Below are 15,753 nucleotides of genomic sequence, written 5' to 3' on the forward strand. Positions count from 1 at the left end.
TTCTTCATGAAGCTTGAGGAGATCACCCAGTAGCTTTCATTTTGTTGCATGCCTGTTAAAATGAAACTAGGCCACTATCAGATCTAATCCTGTGTTAGGCTGTCTCTAGGCAATCACTCATTGACAGAAGGGCTTTAAGTTCCAGGGTAATCCATGGAAGATGTATACCGTTCTAACATGCCACTTATACAAGGGAGATATACTGTTTAAGAGCACGAGAAAGGTAAAGTTAAAATGGTTTACAGCAGTGTCCAGTGATAATCTGTATAAAGCCAACCAATTGTATAGATTTCAGTTTTTGGGAGAAGGACAGACACCAGATGTATCCATGCTCCTACATGTGCAAAATCTCTGGGTTTTGTTAATGGTTTACGTGATTCCATGTGGGAAATGTTGATAAGTAGTAGCCGTCCAAATCTGACATAATCACAAACAGTAATATGATTTAAAGATTGCAATCTTGGTAAACTGTTTGTCAGGCCTGTTTGTCAGACTTATGACCTGAGTAAGACCATATAACTGGACCAAATGGTGGCTACATTTATTAATGGACTGCTTTCCATCATTGATATTATCAAGAAAAATGGTAAACTTAGATGACATTCATGGTGAGCCAGTGAAAAGCTTCATCAGCTATAATTTACTCTGTACCACAAGGAATGAATAAGGAGGCTACAGACAGAAGTTTTTATTTTATTTATTATGATTTGATCCAATGTATGTTCTTACTGCATGGACATAAGAAACTATATTTCAGATAGCAAACAATTTAGATTGTTCTTATAGAGTAAGGCAACTCCCCTTTATCTTTATTACTTCTTTTGGATCTTTGTATATCCTAGCCAAATATAACAAATTCAGAATTAGTGTTTGTAGGTCTTTACCAGGTCTGTGTTACAGTAAGTCAATGAAGCAGGTAAAATGTAATCTAGACATTAGCAATATTTATTTTATATCCCATGATTCTGGCATTTACTTGGGCTATTTTCAGGGTTGAAATATAGGCTCTATATTATATAGTCGAAGTTTCAAAACTTCAAACCTCACATGAGCGAACTCATATGAGTGAAGTTCGAAACATCAATTATATAATAATATAAAAAAAAACTTACCTTACCACTCTGAGCAGGGAGGCAAACCCCCCTGCACCACCCACGTGGGGGGGCTGCACCCCCCATACCCCCCTACTTAAATATACCAACTCCAAGAACACACTTTAGTGCAGAAAGGGAAAATTTCCCATTCTGCATGTGAAAAGCTGTTGACTTTCACCTTTGACCTTTCCAACATTCGATCATATGATGTCGACCATCTATGATTCGAACATCGGAACGGTCGCTCATCTAATATAGACCCAAAATATATATCTTCTGACTAGTTTCCAGCTTCAGGGTGATTTTGGTTACAACTGGGCTTAAATTTAGATGGATATCACCTAATAAGAGACAGTGCAGGGTATGTAAAAGTTACTTATTGCAAAGCATTTACATTTTTTCCTGAATCTGAATTTCCTTTTGAGAAAAGACTAGATAAGGCTGAAAAAATAAAATTGCTTTTATTAAACATGTCACTTTACTGATCAAATAATTTTATAGATGACTGGACTAATGGCGGTTATCAAGACTATGACAAAAATGTGTGTATATTTCATGATAAAATCACCACTACAGTCTAATGTAGCACAGTTTTCTTGGAAACTATCAAGGTGGTAGTCTTCTTTTAGTTTCCCTGAATGTCCAGTAAGGCTGGGGGATACATTTTTCTGCCAATATCTGAAACCCGCTGATTTAATCTTCCAGGTCCCTTTGTTATCCTCATTAGAATCCCTTATTAAAAATGTCAAGTTCTGCTTCTTAGAATAACAGATAAAAATATGCCTTTCTTAATCCCACTGATGAAATTTGCAGCTCACCGAGTACTTCTGCTGTGCTGACAAATGATGTCTTTTCACCAAGATGGTCCCTCCCCAGTCATTTGCCTGCCACCATCAAAAGGTAATATAATGTATAAGATAATTTAAGTACCTTTTTATGCACTTTTTCTTTTAAAAAATACAGTATTTAAATTGATTTAAACTGTGTATGAAGGAGTGTTGAAGGAATTTTTAACTGGTTATTCTGCTCTTCAGTAACTTGAACTAAAAGCTAGTGTTGGCTGAATTTTGTTATTTGCTAGTAATTACAGGTGTGGGGGTAGCCACATTCAGTGATTTCCTGTCCTTGCATATTTAAACTGGTGCATGTGAAATAATTCCTGCTTTAAAACTTCAGCTTGGCAAGCTAAGAACTTGGTTATATTCAACTGGACGTATAAGAGAATTTAAGTACCTTTTTATGCACTTTTCTTTTAAAAATACAGTATTTAAATTGATTTAAACTGTGTATGAAGGAGTGTTGAAGGAATTTTTAACTGGTTATTCTGCTCTTCAGTAACTTGAACTAAAAGCTAGTGTTGGCTGAATTTTGTTATTTGCTAGTAATTACAGGTGTGGGGTAGCCACATTCAGTGATTTCCTGTCCTTGCATATTTAAACTGGTGCATGTGAAATAATTCCTGCTTTAAAACTTCAGCTTGGCAAGCTAAGAACTTGGTTATATTCAACTGGACGTATAAGAGAATTTAAGTACCTTTTATGCACGTTTTCTTTTAAAAATACAGTATTTAAATTGATTTAAACTGTGTATGAAGGAGTGTTGAAGGAATTTTAACTGGTTATTCTGCTCTTCAGTAACTTGAACTAAAAGCTAGTGTTGGCTGAATTTTGTTATTTGCTAGTAATTACAGGTGTGGGGGTAGCCACATTCAGTGATTTCCTGTCCTTGCATATTTAAACTGGTGCATGTGAAATAATTCCTGCTTTAAAACTTCAGCTTGGCAAGCTAAGAACTTGGTTATATTCAACTGGACGTATAAGAGAATTTAAGTACCTTTTATGCACTTTTTCTTTTAAAAATACAGTATTTAAATTGATTTAAACTGTGTATGAAGGAGTGTTGAAGGAATTTTTAACTGGTTATTCTGCTCTTCAGTAACTTGAACTAAAAGCTAGTGTTGGCTGAATTTTGTTATTTGCTAGTAATTACGGGTGTGGGGTAGCCACATTCAGTGATTTCCTGTCCTTGCATATTTAAACTGGTGCATGTGAAATAATTCCTGCTTTAAAACTTCAGCTTGGCAAGCTAAGAACTTGGTTATATTCAACTGGACGTATAAGAGAATTTAAGTACCTTTTATGCACTTTTCTTTTAAAAATACAGTATTTAAATTGATTTAAACTGTGTATGAAGGAGTGTTGAAGGAATTTTTAACTGGTTATTCTGCTCTTCAGTAACTTGAACTAAAAGCTAGTGTTGGCTGAATTTTGTTATTTGCTAGTAATTACAGGTGTGGGGTAGCCACATTCAGTGATTTCCTGTCCTTGCATATTTAAACTGGTGCATAAATAATTCCTGCTTTAAAACTTCAGCTTGGCAAGCTAAGAACTTGGTTATATTCAACTGGACGTATAAGAGAATTTAAGTACCTTTTTATGCACTTTTTTTTTTAAAAATACAGTATTTAAATTGATTTAAACTGTGTATGAAGGAGTGTTGAAGGAATTAACTGGTTACTCTGCTCTTCAGTAACTTGAACTAAAAGCTAGTGTTGGCTGAATTTTGTTATTTGCTAGTAATTACAGGTGTGGGGGTAGCCACATTCAGTGATTTCCTGTCCTTGCATATTTAAACTGGTGCATGTGAAATAATTCCTGCTTTAAAACTTCAGCTTGGCAAGCTAAGAACTTGGTTATATTCAACTGGACGTATAAGAGAATTTAAGTACCTTTTTATGCACTTTTTCTTTTAAAAAATACAGTATTTAAATTGATTTAAACTGTGTATGAAGGAGTGTTGAAGGAATTTTTAACTGGTTATAGTGGCATTGAAACTGCCCGCCCCTCAGCCTGCCTCTGGGCCCATCTCATTTGCTCACTCAACTGAGTGCAGTGAGATCATATTCTGATTTCAGGCACTCCTACTGTGTACAAAGAGAGCATCTGGGAAATAGAAAAAAAAAAAAAATTAAGCTTATTTCCTGCCTTTCTTGTTAAGTGGTACAGACTATTTGTAGTCATCTGTGCGACCAAGACCTTCTGTGTTTGAGGGAAGCCTTCTAGCTTGTTTTTTTTCTTGTAACTAGCCAGTTTTCTAGTTTCAGCACTCAAATATGTTTCTTTGATCTCAGCACTTGTTCAGAAAAAAAAAAACTTTTCATCTGCTTTTACTGTACTTGTGTTTTACCTACTTCTTTTACTTTTGCATCATCTTAAAATACTCAATTGTATTTATTACTGCTTGGTGTAACTCATTCTAAGCCTTTTGGTTTAAACACTTGGGCTTCGGACCAGTTAGTTGTTTTGCACTGAGAGGTTTGTGGTCTGCACTGTTGTGGCAGAACAGGTAGCTTACATCCTTCTAGGTTGAGAACTGCTGATTGAGGGCTCAGTGTCTGTTATTCTAAAAGTGTATTAATTCTGGTTTAAGCACTTGGGCTTTCAAGCCAGTTATTTTACATTAAGAGGGTTCGTGGTCTGCACTCTTGTGGGAGGTGAGGCTGGACTCTGCCCTTCTGAGCTGGGAATTTCTGGTTAAAGGCTTATAGTGCATGCATATCTGAACTGTTTCTTACTGAAGTTGGTGCGCCTTGTTTGCTGTGGCATAGACTGGATTCGGGCCTGCTGGATCTAGCTTTGTTTGTGTAACTTGAGCACTAATCCAGACATTCTCTAAAGTATTCAATGGTATTTATTACTGCTTGGTTGTAACTTGATTAAAGTGTAGCTATCATTCAAGTCTTTTGGATTAAGCACTTGGGCTTCAGACCAGTTGTTTTACATTAGGAAGGTTTGTGGCAAGCACTGTGGTGGCAGGACAGGTAGCTTTCATCCTTCTAAGTTGGGAACTGCTGATTGAGAGCCCAGTGTCCAAGTGTATTAGTTCTGGTTTAGGCACTTGGGCTTCAGGCCAGTTATTTTACATTAAGAAGGTTCGTGGACTGCACTCTTGTGGGAGAAGAGGCTGGACTCTGCCCGTCTGAGCTGGGAATTTTCTGGTTAAAGGTTTATAGTGCCTGAATATTTGAACTGTATCTTACTGAAATTGGTTCACCTTGTTTGCTCTAGCATAGACTAGATCCAGGCCTACTGAATCTAGCTTTGTTTATATACTTGTTGTTTGTTTGCTTGTTATTTCCTGGAAGCTAATTCACCTAATACGCAACTTCTCAGCTTCTGTGGATCACTAGTGATATCTGCATTGCTTACTGTACTTATTTCCTTGTTTCACTTGAAAGAAAGTTACTGTTTGTCGTTTTGCATTTAGTTACTTGTATCACATTGCACTCAAGTTACCTGGCACTTGCTCACTAAAGCAATTATATAAGTCAGCACTAAAATTAAAAGCACTACACCCTCACTCCCCACTGGCCCTTGTTTTCAATTAAGGATTTCCCAATATTATTCTAGCATGTCCAAAGGTCAGTTGTCAATCTCCTCTCTGGTCCAGCTGGTGAATCTGGGAATCTTGAGGCAATGTTATAACTGCCTCATGTACACAGACAACCCTCTCCTCCTCCCACATAACACAAATACTTGCGAGAGATGCAGCTATTTAGCCAAACTGGAGGCTGAGCTCTCTCAACTCAGGACTGGCAAGACCAGACAGGAGGAGAAGGCAACTACACACACCACAAAACCAGCCTCACATAATGCTACCACTCCACTGAATCAAACACATAAACACACAAAGACATACTCGGAGGCTCTGAGTAAAATTTACCTAAACAGCAGAGGCCTCCAAAGCAGACACCCAAACAACTGCTACCTCAAGACACCCCACAAGCAACACATAAACCACAAAAGCAGTGTGCAAAGCAGTCACAGCCCTTAAGGCCAAATACAACACCAAACATACTTGTCATAGGTGACTCCATAGTCAGACACACTGGCGTCCCACTCACCAGGCTGAACAAGGAGAGGGTCACAGTAAGCTGCCTATCAGGCTAGAATCCGCCACATAACACAAGCACTCGGGTCACTCCACAGCAAGTACAAATATGACACAGTCATTGTCCATGCTGGTGTGAACGACCTGAGACGTACCTCCCTGGACTGCATGAAAAGAGACATAGAGGAGTTCTCTGATTATGTAGCCCAGGCAGGTATGACCCTAACCCTGAGCAGTATCCTTCCTTCACCAAGAATGATGCCACAATATAGAGACAAGATGATCAGCTTTAACAATTGGCTTAATGTCTGGTGTCATTCAAAGGGGATCCAGTGTCTGTCTGCCTGGGATGACATGCTTGACAAGCCACGCAAGGGACGGCTTGCACCTGTCACCCTGGGATTCCGGATATTGGCTAAGGCTCTTGCCACCCCATAGTGCCTTTTTAGGCAAGGCTCAAATTCTAAACCTACCACCATAGAAAACAAAAATGGGAAGAAATTGAGGGTAATGCTGCTCAATGCCAGAAGTCTAAATCTCAAAATGCACGCACTCGAGGCCCTTCTCAGTATGGAGAACATCGATGTCTGTGCTGTAACTGAAACCTGGTTCAAGGCTCCTGAGAGCACCCCGGCACTATTAGGTTTTACCTCATATCATGCATTCCGCCCCAAAACCCGGACCACTCCACAAAAGGAGGGTGTATCCATATTCATAAAGGATACTCACACCTCCAGGTTGGTGGCAACGCATGAAGCTTCGGAAACCGTCCAGGTGCAACTAACAATAGGCAAAACTGCTCTACAAATTGTAGCATGCTACAGGCCACCCTCTCAAACTCAGGAACCCCACACAGCCTTCCTGAAGACACTGGAGGGTATAAATGTATCTCCAAACACCATCATATTGGGTGACTTCAACTACCGAATATAGACTGGGAACATTACTCAAGCCCTAACTTTCTAGCCCAACGGTTCCTGGAGTTCATAAATTCAAATGCCATGGAACAGCTAGTCACTGTTCCCACGAGAGGAGAAAATATACTAGATCTCATTGTCACAAACATGGGGACAAAATGCTCCACACGGAAGTATATCCCTCATTGGTGAGATCTGATCATAAACTAATCTCACTGGAAATCCACATCGCCCCCACCCCAAACAAAAAGACCATAGTGAAGAACTTCTCTAAAGCAAACTTCACACTACTCAAGACTGGTGTGGTATCCTTCAAGGCCCCTGAGTCAGAGGAAACCACAACCCAAGCTGCGGAAGCCCTTACAAATGCCTTCTATGAACACCTCCAGGACTGCATGGATCAGGCAATCCCAAATAAAACCAAGACTCTTTCCACAAAGGGCAAACGTCCAGTCTGGTGGACCCCAGCCATTAACAAACTTTACAATAAGAGGAGAAAGCTATTACATGATAGAACAAAATCCATAAAAGGGAAGTCACCCCTGATCATTATTAGTAAAAAATACGAGCACTCATAAAATCAACTAAGGCCAATTTTGAGAGAAAAATTGCCATGGATTCAAAGGACAATCATAAGGCCTTTTTCAGCTATGTTAGGAACCTGGGTGGAAACTCACAGATATGCTCAGAATTAGTCCAAAATGATACAAAAATCACTGAACCCACAGACATTGCCAACATACTGGCAGACAGGTTCAGTGCAAACTTCACCCCTCTCCCCTAAAGGAGAGATAACTATCCCAGCCGAGTGTAGCCTCCCGGACATCTCAAATGCGCAGGTGAAAGCTGCTCTCTCTAAAGCTAAAAACACAGCATCAATGGGACCGGATGGTGTCCCCGGCTGTGTGCTACGAGCTAAATGAGGAATTAAACCCGCACATAAGGCAGCTGTTTAATCTCAGCCTTACCACAGGATACGTGCCCAAGGAGTGGCGTACGGCAACTGTGGTCCCACTCCACAAAGGTGACCCTGGTAATTACCGCCCCATAAGCTTAACAAGTCTAGTCTGCAAAGCTATGGAGAGGATCATAATGGAGCTCATAAACAAAGATATAGGGGACTTGCAGACATTGGACCTGACCCAGTTTGGCTTTGTCAAGGGAAGATCATGTCTTTTGAACTTGGTCGACTTCTTCGAAATAGTCACCAAGGCCATTGATGAGGGAAAGGCAGTCCATACAGCCTACCTTGACCTTGCAAGGCTTTCGACACAATACCCCACTCGGGTATTGTAGAAAAACTTACCAGCTTAAATGTAAACCCATATGTCACAAGATGGGTTGCAAACTGGCTTAAGGACAGAACCCACAGGGTTAGAGTTGCTGGCGCTGTGTCAGACTCCAAGCCGGTAACAAGTGGTGTCCCACAGGGCTCGGTCCTTGCCCCTATTGTTTGGCATCTACTTCTCAGAAGTACAGGCCAACATGGGAGGACTTTGGCTGACAAAGTTTGCAGATGACTGCAAACTGGGCCATAGTGGAAAGTGCATCGGACACTGATATCCTTCAGAAGGGACTCACGGAAACAGATAGCTGGTGCCAGAGCCATGGCCTGAAGTTAAATGCCAAAAATGTATAGTCATACCCTTCGGGAAAAACAAGGTAACCCCAAGCTACCATATAGGTGGCAATCCACTAAGCACAGAAGAGGTTATCAGGGACCTGGGGACCCAGGTTGACAGTGGCCTTTCTTTTGACACTCACATTGCTAAAGTGGTTAGAAAGACCTTCTACATTGCCCACCTGATCATGAAGGGATTCACATCCAGATCTAGTGAGGTCATTGTTCCCCTGTACTCTTCACTTATCAGACCAATGATCGAGTACAATGCCCCATTCGGGATGTATCTCACCCGACATCTGCAGCAATTGGAGAGACCCCAAAAGTTCCTCACCAAAAGGATAAAGGGACTCCAAAATCTGTCATATGCTGCCAGATTGAAGAAACTCCAGCTCTATTCAGTCGCATACCGCCTGCTCAGAGGTGACATGTGCCTGACATACAAGGCCATGTCCAACCCGGAATTAATGGACATGCTCCACCTCAAAAATCCAAATCCACCAAAACCACTAGAGCAAGCGACTTAAACCTTAGCACGGATATAAATAGGACGTGCTGGAGGGATAGATTTATCACTCAGAGACTCCCTATGCTGTGGAATAAAATCCCGGTCCATGTGAGGCAGAGCACCTCGCTGACTCTGTTCAAGAGAAATCTAGACCTGTGGATGGGAGATCGTAGGTTTACCCCGGGAATCATCTCTGGGTCACTGCTGGACAGAGGCACAACAAACTAATAGGCACAGTATTTTTTCATATAAGGGGTGGCGTAAGCCACAATAATTTGGGCTAGGCTTATAAATGCCTTAGGGCAGATAGCCTAGTATAAACCTATGAACCTATGAACCTATGAACCTATGAATGTGACTGTCATTGCAGAAGCATGCTAGGAGCTATTCTGAAGCATTCATAAAGCTGGTTGCAATTAAAGTACTAGTTAGTATGAATCAAATATAAAAGAAAAGATGGTTTGTGAGACTTTCCCAAAGACTCACAAAAAATCACTAAGATGCCAAACATGAAGACGCCAGCTTAGTTCCGACTTGTACTCCTAACAAAAGTAGACATGATAACATGCAACATCTTCCTTTCTATAGCTCTTGTAGCTGCATGATTACATAATGCCGAATTTATTACTTTTTTAGTAGTTTGTGTGACTATGGAAGCATTACTTTTCTTAGAAATTGTTACATTATTCACATGAACAGTCATTTGTTTTAGCCATTCTACATTATATATGAACCCCTATTAATCATAACTGTGTTTTATTACTTTGCTGGCCACTGACTATTACAATCTTATGCCTTGCTTCCTTGTAAACAAATACAGCAATCAATACATATTACTAAGAACTGATACATTTACTGCACTTGTGTTTGCTCAGCTGCTAGGACAGATTGATCATAACATGTTATATGGTAGATAATTTTATTTCCTTTAGTATAGATTTTTGATATACCAATTCACGCAGTTTGATTCTGGTCAAATGGCCTCTCCCCTTCTGATTCTTTCCCTCCAAACTATTTAGCTCAATGATCTCCTTGTAAAGCCCACTTTGATTAACTTGTGATAGGAATGAGAGGACTTTCTTGTTCACATACGTATTTGTTAGGTAGGCAAACCCAATAAATAGAAGGTTTGTTTTTGCGGTGACCCTGAAGTACTGCCTGGTTACATGGCACACTCAGACTCACAGAAGAGGCAGAGGCAGAGTGAGGGAATTAAACTCAGAACTACAGGATTAAGTCAGTTAGCAGCTTGTAGCCTTAATCTCTTATACCAAGCTGTGAGTAACAAAGATCTGCATAAATCATATCCAGAAGTGAAGTAGTAATCTATGTGATCATGTGATGCAAAGGCATATGTGTAGGGCTTATTTAGTTTCTGCATTATATTTTTCAGTCATCTACATTTAATAAGGACACATCAGCCATGTTTTAAACAGGATGTCTGGTTGACCACATGTACATTTCGGATTGTTCTTAAACACTTACTAATGGTGTACATTCTGAAATAATGCTCAGATTTAACCTTTCTTGGCACTCTACTGAACAGACACCATACCAAAGAATTATGAATTATTAGAATGTGAGCAAATGAATGATTTATTATTTCCTAAATAGTATTTAGAACTGATGATTAAAACTATGACCTGTTAGCAAGTTGCTTCCTGTAGTGCAGGAATTGATTCCATCAGCCTGCATTTGTCTAGTGTGTGAAGTCACTTACCCAGACAGTGCTTTCAGGCTGATACCAAAGAGGATTCATGAATATCAGTACACCTAGCTTTCAAAAGGTATATATTACAACATCAAATGTCACAATATTGAATGCTCTAAAGACCGAAAATGCAGGACCTCAAACTCATTATTCTGGGGGGCTATGCTCTGCCCCCCCCGCTAAATACATATTCTAACTCCGAGATCGAACTACAGTGAGAAAAGGGCAAATATTCCAATCTTCACTGTACTGCGATCTCAAAAAAAGCACTTTGAAGTCCTGCAGAGTGTTCCATACTTTGAACATTCGATGTTCTAATATCGATCCCTTTTAGATGTCCCTCATTTTGCTTTATGTTTTTATTCTGTTCCTCATTAAAATGTCATATTCTGGTAAATTATGGAGAATTGCAGTCAGTTAATAATGCTGTATACAATTTCTTATTTCTTATTGTTCAGAAAATGCATGTTGATGCAAAACCTGCACTGTTCTATTAACTATTTAAGTGAATTACAAAAATATTTAAAATGTGTTCCTATTCTCTGACCTTTATGCCTATTTATTTTCTGGCATTGTTCCTGATTCTTGAGCAAAAAAAGTAAAGGTTATTATGTACTGCACCCTGGATAACAAATGCACACAAACAAACATACACATAAGAAAAGAAAACTGAAAAACAGTTTAAAAACACCAAACTAACACTTTATTAAATATGCAAATGTAACTACTTCATGCTGAATGAAAGCACTTACCAGTTACATTTGCGTATTTAATAAAGTGTTAGTTTGGTGTTTTTAAATGTTTTTTCTTTTCTTTTTGGTTTTCTACATGTTTTTTTATTTTTATATTAAATATACAAATAAAACAGATCAAATAAGTAAATGTATAGGCAAAATAATCAAAATAAACATTTTCAGCCACAATCTGAGACAAAATTTTGCATCAGCAAATAATGCCTTAACAGTGTAACTAATGAGGGAATAAAGGCCACCAATAATTGTTAAATGATGAATAAATTATAATAGTTTAAAGTATCAAATGATTTCACTTCAGATTTAAAACAATGACAACCTCACATTGTTGTATTCATACATGCCAATCTCCATAATAAATATAATTTAAGCTACAGCATTTCTTTTTGATACCAGCATAGCATTAGAAGATTTTTTCAAGTGCACTATATTACTTCTTTTGAAATGTGTTAATTTTATTATATAAGCAAATCACTGCTATAAAAATAATTTCACAGTGAGTGGTTATTAGTCTCTCTAAAATTAGGTTCCACAGAAAGATTAATTTTTGCACTGCCTTTTTCATAATAGTTATGCTCAATATATAGGTCAGGGAACATATTAAAGAAATAACTCTGTTCATCAAACTGAAATACATCATCTTCATTTATGTCTTAAATTGATTACTCTGTACAGATAAGCTTAACACATATGATACAAAATCCCTTCCCACTGTAATGAAAAGAGAGGTCACATCATTAGAGTGCAAATCTATTCAGAGCAATCTCACCAGAAAAAAACTCTGCTCATGTAACAGGCATCCTCTGTAGAGTGATGATTGAGTATATTTTCTGATAACAAGAGCAGAGTGGCTGTACTGACAATAAACCGCCCTGAATATCTATTGAAAATGTACAGATAGAATGATGTTTTCAGGAAAAGAAGTTGTTACACTGGCATTTGTTTTTTTTTTCTTTAAGCACATTGCACACAATTTAGTATATCAAATATTCTATCATCTTTTTGTTTTTAAAGAAATCCCAATGTAATTCCCCTGCAGGAAGTAAACAGTTGGAGCTAAATAAACAATCTTGTAAAAAATGGGAATGAAGTCTTGTATTTATTATTTTTCGTTACGTGAAATCATTTTCTCTCCTGCTAAATGTAGTTTCTTTAGTGGCTGTGCTAAAGCTGTATCAGAAAACACTGTCTCTGAAACATTAGTAGTAAAACTGTTTTATCAACTGCTTACTAATTTCTGTTGTTTTCATTGTTTGTTATTCATAGTATAATTTAAACAGTTTTTGATGCTGTGACTCATTTCTCAAATCTCATTGAAAAGCAAATTTAGCAGGCAAGTTAGTTCCTCTATTCAGTTTTCCAAAATAATTTGGTAAGTATTAAGCAAGTGAACCTTACTAATTCTTCAGTTACTAATACTGATTCACCTAACTTGTATTTCTGCGTTATAACACACAAAAAGGTATTAATATTCTACCATTTTCACTTCATTACATACATAAATATTCTAGTTGACAAGCAGGAATTAAAATGATACACACAAAAGTCTTGGGAATTGTAGAAAATCTTTAAATATCTAGGGTAATTTCATCCCCATTGCTGTACATAGCGCAAGCAAACTTTAGACATTAAATGCAAGTCGATAGATTTCAGCTCATGTGACAGTATCTGACATTCATGCCCTCCTGGAAAATGAAATACTTGTCTCGGAAGGTTGTGTCCCAACACACCATGTATATACAAACATAAATATGCATACACATGTCTTCAGCACAACCTTTATCTGTAAGGTGATCAGAAGAATTATTGTAAGAGGGACGTGACATCTGTTTCCTTTCTAATAATTCGTTTGACAGTGAAGTTGCAAAAGGAATCTTCTCTGTGTCTGCTAGTCCCTAAAGAGAAACATGTCTGGCATTTTTTCATTGTATTTGCTATTCTTGCCATGGACAGCTATATGAGATTATTTGGAATTATGTATCTCGGCATGCAAATTCCATCACACTCCTGCTCTTGCAAACTGATATGGCTCATATAAATAGTGATGCTACAAACATTTCATAAAGCAAGTCTATTTCCACAACACAATGAAGCAAACACTGAAAGTGTATGAGACTACTTATTATCAGGCCGTGGTATTTTATGACGTGTAACTGAATTTTCGGAGCACCACTGGTATTTTCTTCATCCACTGGGATGACAATTGGTGAAAAAATGTGAAGCAGTCTAAAAGTCTTACATCTGCTGTTCTTTAATGTAACGTCCTTAATGAGAAAACGATTATATGCCATCACATACTCTATATTATGCTGGTGTTTCTGTTATAACTAAGCAATCAGTACAAAGTGCATTATGCTTATATAATATTTAAATAAAATTAAAAGTACTCACAAGGATGATAAGGCAAGCTGGTCCTATAAAGCTCCATATAAAGTTGTTTTCTGTACTTAGCCAGCATCTGTTAACAGCAGACAAACATATTTCAATGTTCATTTCTGACCTTGCTCTTGAGCAAAAGGATATGAAAATAAATGAATAACTTACGCATTTTCAGTGCCATAATACTTGTATCCAAGGATTGCTGAAATTCCGACTACAACTGCAGCGCTGCCATATCCAAAAATATAGAAATTTCGGTGAAGGAAACCTTTGTTATATATAACGCCAACAACAATTAAGTAAAGATGAATTCCTTCAATGCACATCCAAGCAAATGCACATAAAAAGAAATAATGTAATAATCCGGCAATAATAGAACACATGAGCTGGGAAAAAACAAGGAAAACAATATTATTTGTCTGTGTGATTAGTAAGGCTGAAGAAACTGCAAGGTAATTGTCGTTTAGCTCTGCATTCATCTGACCATTTCAAATAAGGATTTCACTGATATTTATTTGCTGTATTTTAAGTCTGAGAATACAATTTTACAATTTCACATTCTAGATGACTATTATATATACCATCATTACTATGAAATAGTTCAAAGAAGGGTCATGCAGCATGCCTGAGGACTTTGGTTAAAAGCAATGATTCAGTATCTTAAAATCCATTACTTTCTATTTTTTCCATTGGGCTACAGAATGTATCAAACTACATGCTATATTTAGTCAATATATGATTTAGCTTTCTGAGAAAACTGCAGTGTGAACAGTTTACTGTACAAGGAGTTCTGTACAATGTTGCATCATAATGTGCCACTGGCTTTGCTCTAAATAGCCGTTATCAAATTAATTGAAAAGCTTAGCATTCTGTAGTGTATCTGATCACTTTCATGCTTTTATTTTGTATCCTTTAACCATCTAGGCAAAATGTCCTTTTTAGGTACAGCTAGAACTGCATGTGAAGGACAAATGCTGAAAACCTGGACATCCTAGAGTAACCAATGAACATATATGGTTTGGGAAGTGTGGAGAAACCGACATACCCAGTGAAATATAAATGAATCTAGGAAAAACAAGTAAACTACAGACTGATCTGACCATAAATGCAGGAGGTAGCAACACTAAGTGATATGCAGCATTTATCACTACAAACGAAAACCAAATTACTAATCTTATTATCTTTAATTTAATATCTTCTAGCATATAGACAATTCTTTTTCTTCCTGTCTTTTGTTACAAAACACAAACTGTAATGATGGATAACTACAATTGTTAGTTTTACACCTCTAATGTGAACTGCTCCCTGTATTTATCAGATGTAATAATACTTCCTTGATGCATGTGGGGACAAATTCAACAAAAAGTATTGTGCAGCTTCTCAATCATCTCCAAGTAGTACACAGATTCTGGTACCAGAGAGTCACTTTGGATTTAGAGGATAAGGAACGTGTTCTTGTAATTTTAGGTCATCACTGTTTGGAATCAGAAACAAACCTATTTCTCAAGTATTATGAGTGTGTGTGTGTGTGTGTGTGTGTGTGTGTGTGTGTGTGTGTGTGTGTGTGTGTGTGCGTGTGCATGTGTGTGTGTGCATGTGTGTGTGTGTGTGTGCATTTCTGTGCGTGTGTTTGTCTATGTGTGTGTGTGTGTGTGTGTGTGTGTGTGTGTGTGTGTGTGTGTGTGTGTCTGTGTGTGCCCGTGTGTGTCTATGTGTCTGTGCATGTGTGTGTGTGTGTGTGTGTGTGTGTGTGTGTGTGTGTGTGTGTGTGTGTGTGTTTGTCTATGTGTGTGTGTCTGTGTGTGCCCATGTGTGTGTCTATGTGTGTGTGTGTGTGTGTGTGTGTGTGTGTGTGTGTGTGTGTGTGTGTGTGTGTGTGTG

General features: G+C 38.1%; 1 protein-coding gene across 1 annotated transcript in view; it reads right to left on the reverse strand.

Annotated features, from left to right (window-relative positions):
• The window catches only part of ADGRL4 (adhesion G protein-coupled receptor L4), a 707,438-nt gene that overhangs the window by 79,602 nt on the left and 612,083 nt on the right, over positions 1-15,753 (reverse strand). Inside the window, exons 11-12 of the mRNA XM_044085751.1 lie at positions 14,038-14,258; positions 13,885-13,951 (exon numbers count right to left, since the gene is read on the reverse strand). Coding sequence (XP_043941686.1) covers positions 13,885-13,951; positions 14,038-14,258 — 288 coding nt within the window. The remainder of the gene's footprint in view (positions 1-13,884; positions 13,952-14,037; positions 14,259-15,753) is intronic.

The sequence above is a fragment of the Protopterus annectens genome, chromosome 10.part0 (genome assembly GCF_019279795.1).
Source record: "Protopterus annectens isolate FY-2018-M chromosome 10.part0, PAN1.0, whole genome shotgun sequence".
NCBI classification, from domain to species: Eukaryota; Metazoa; Chordata; order Ceratodontiformes; family Protopteridae; genus Protopterus; species Protopterus annectens.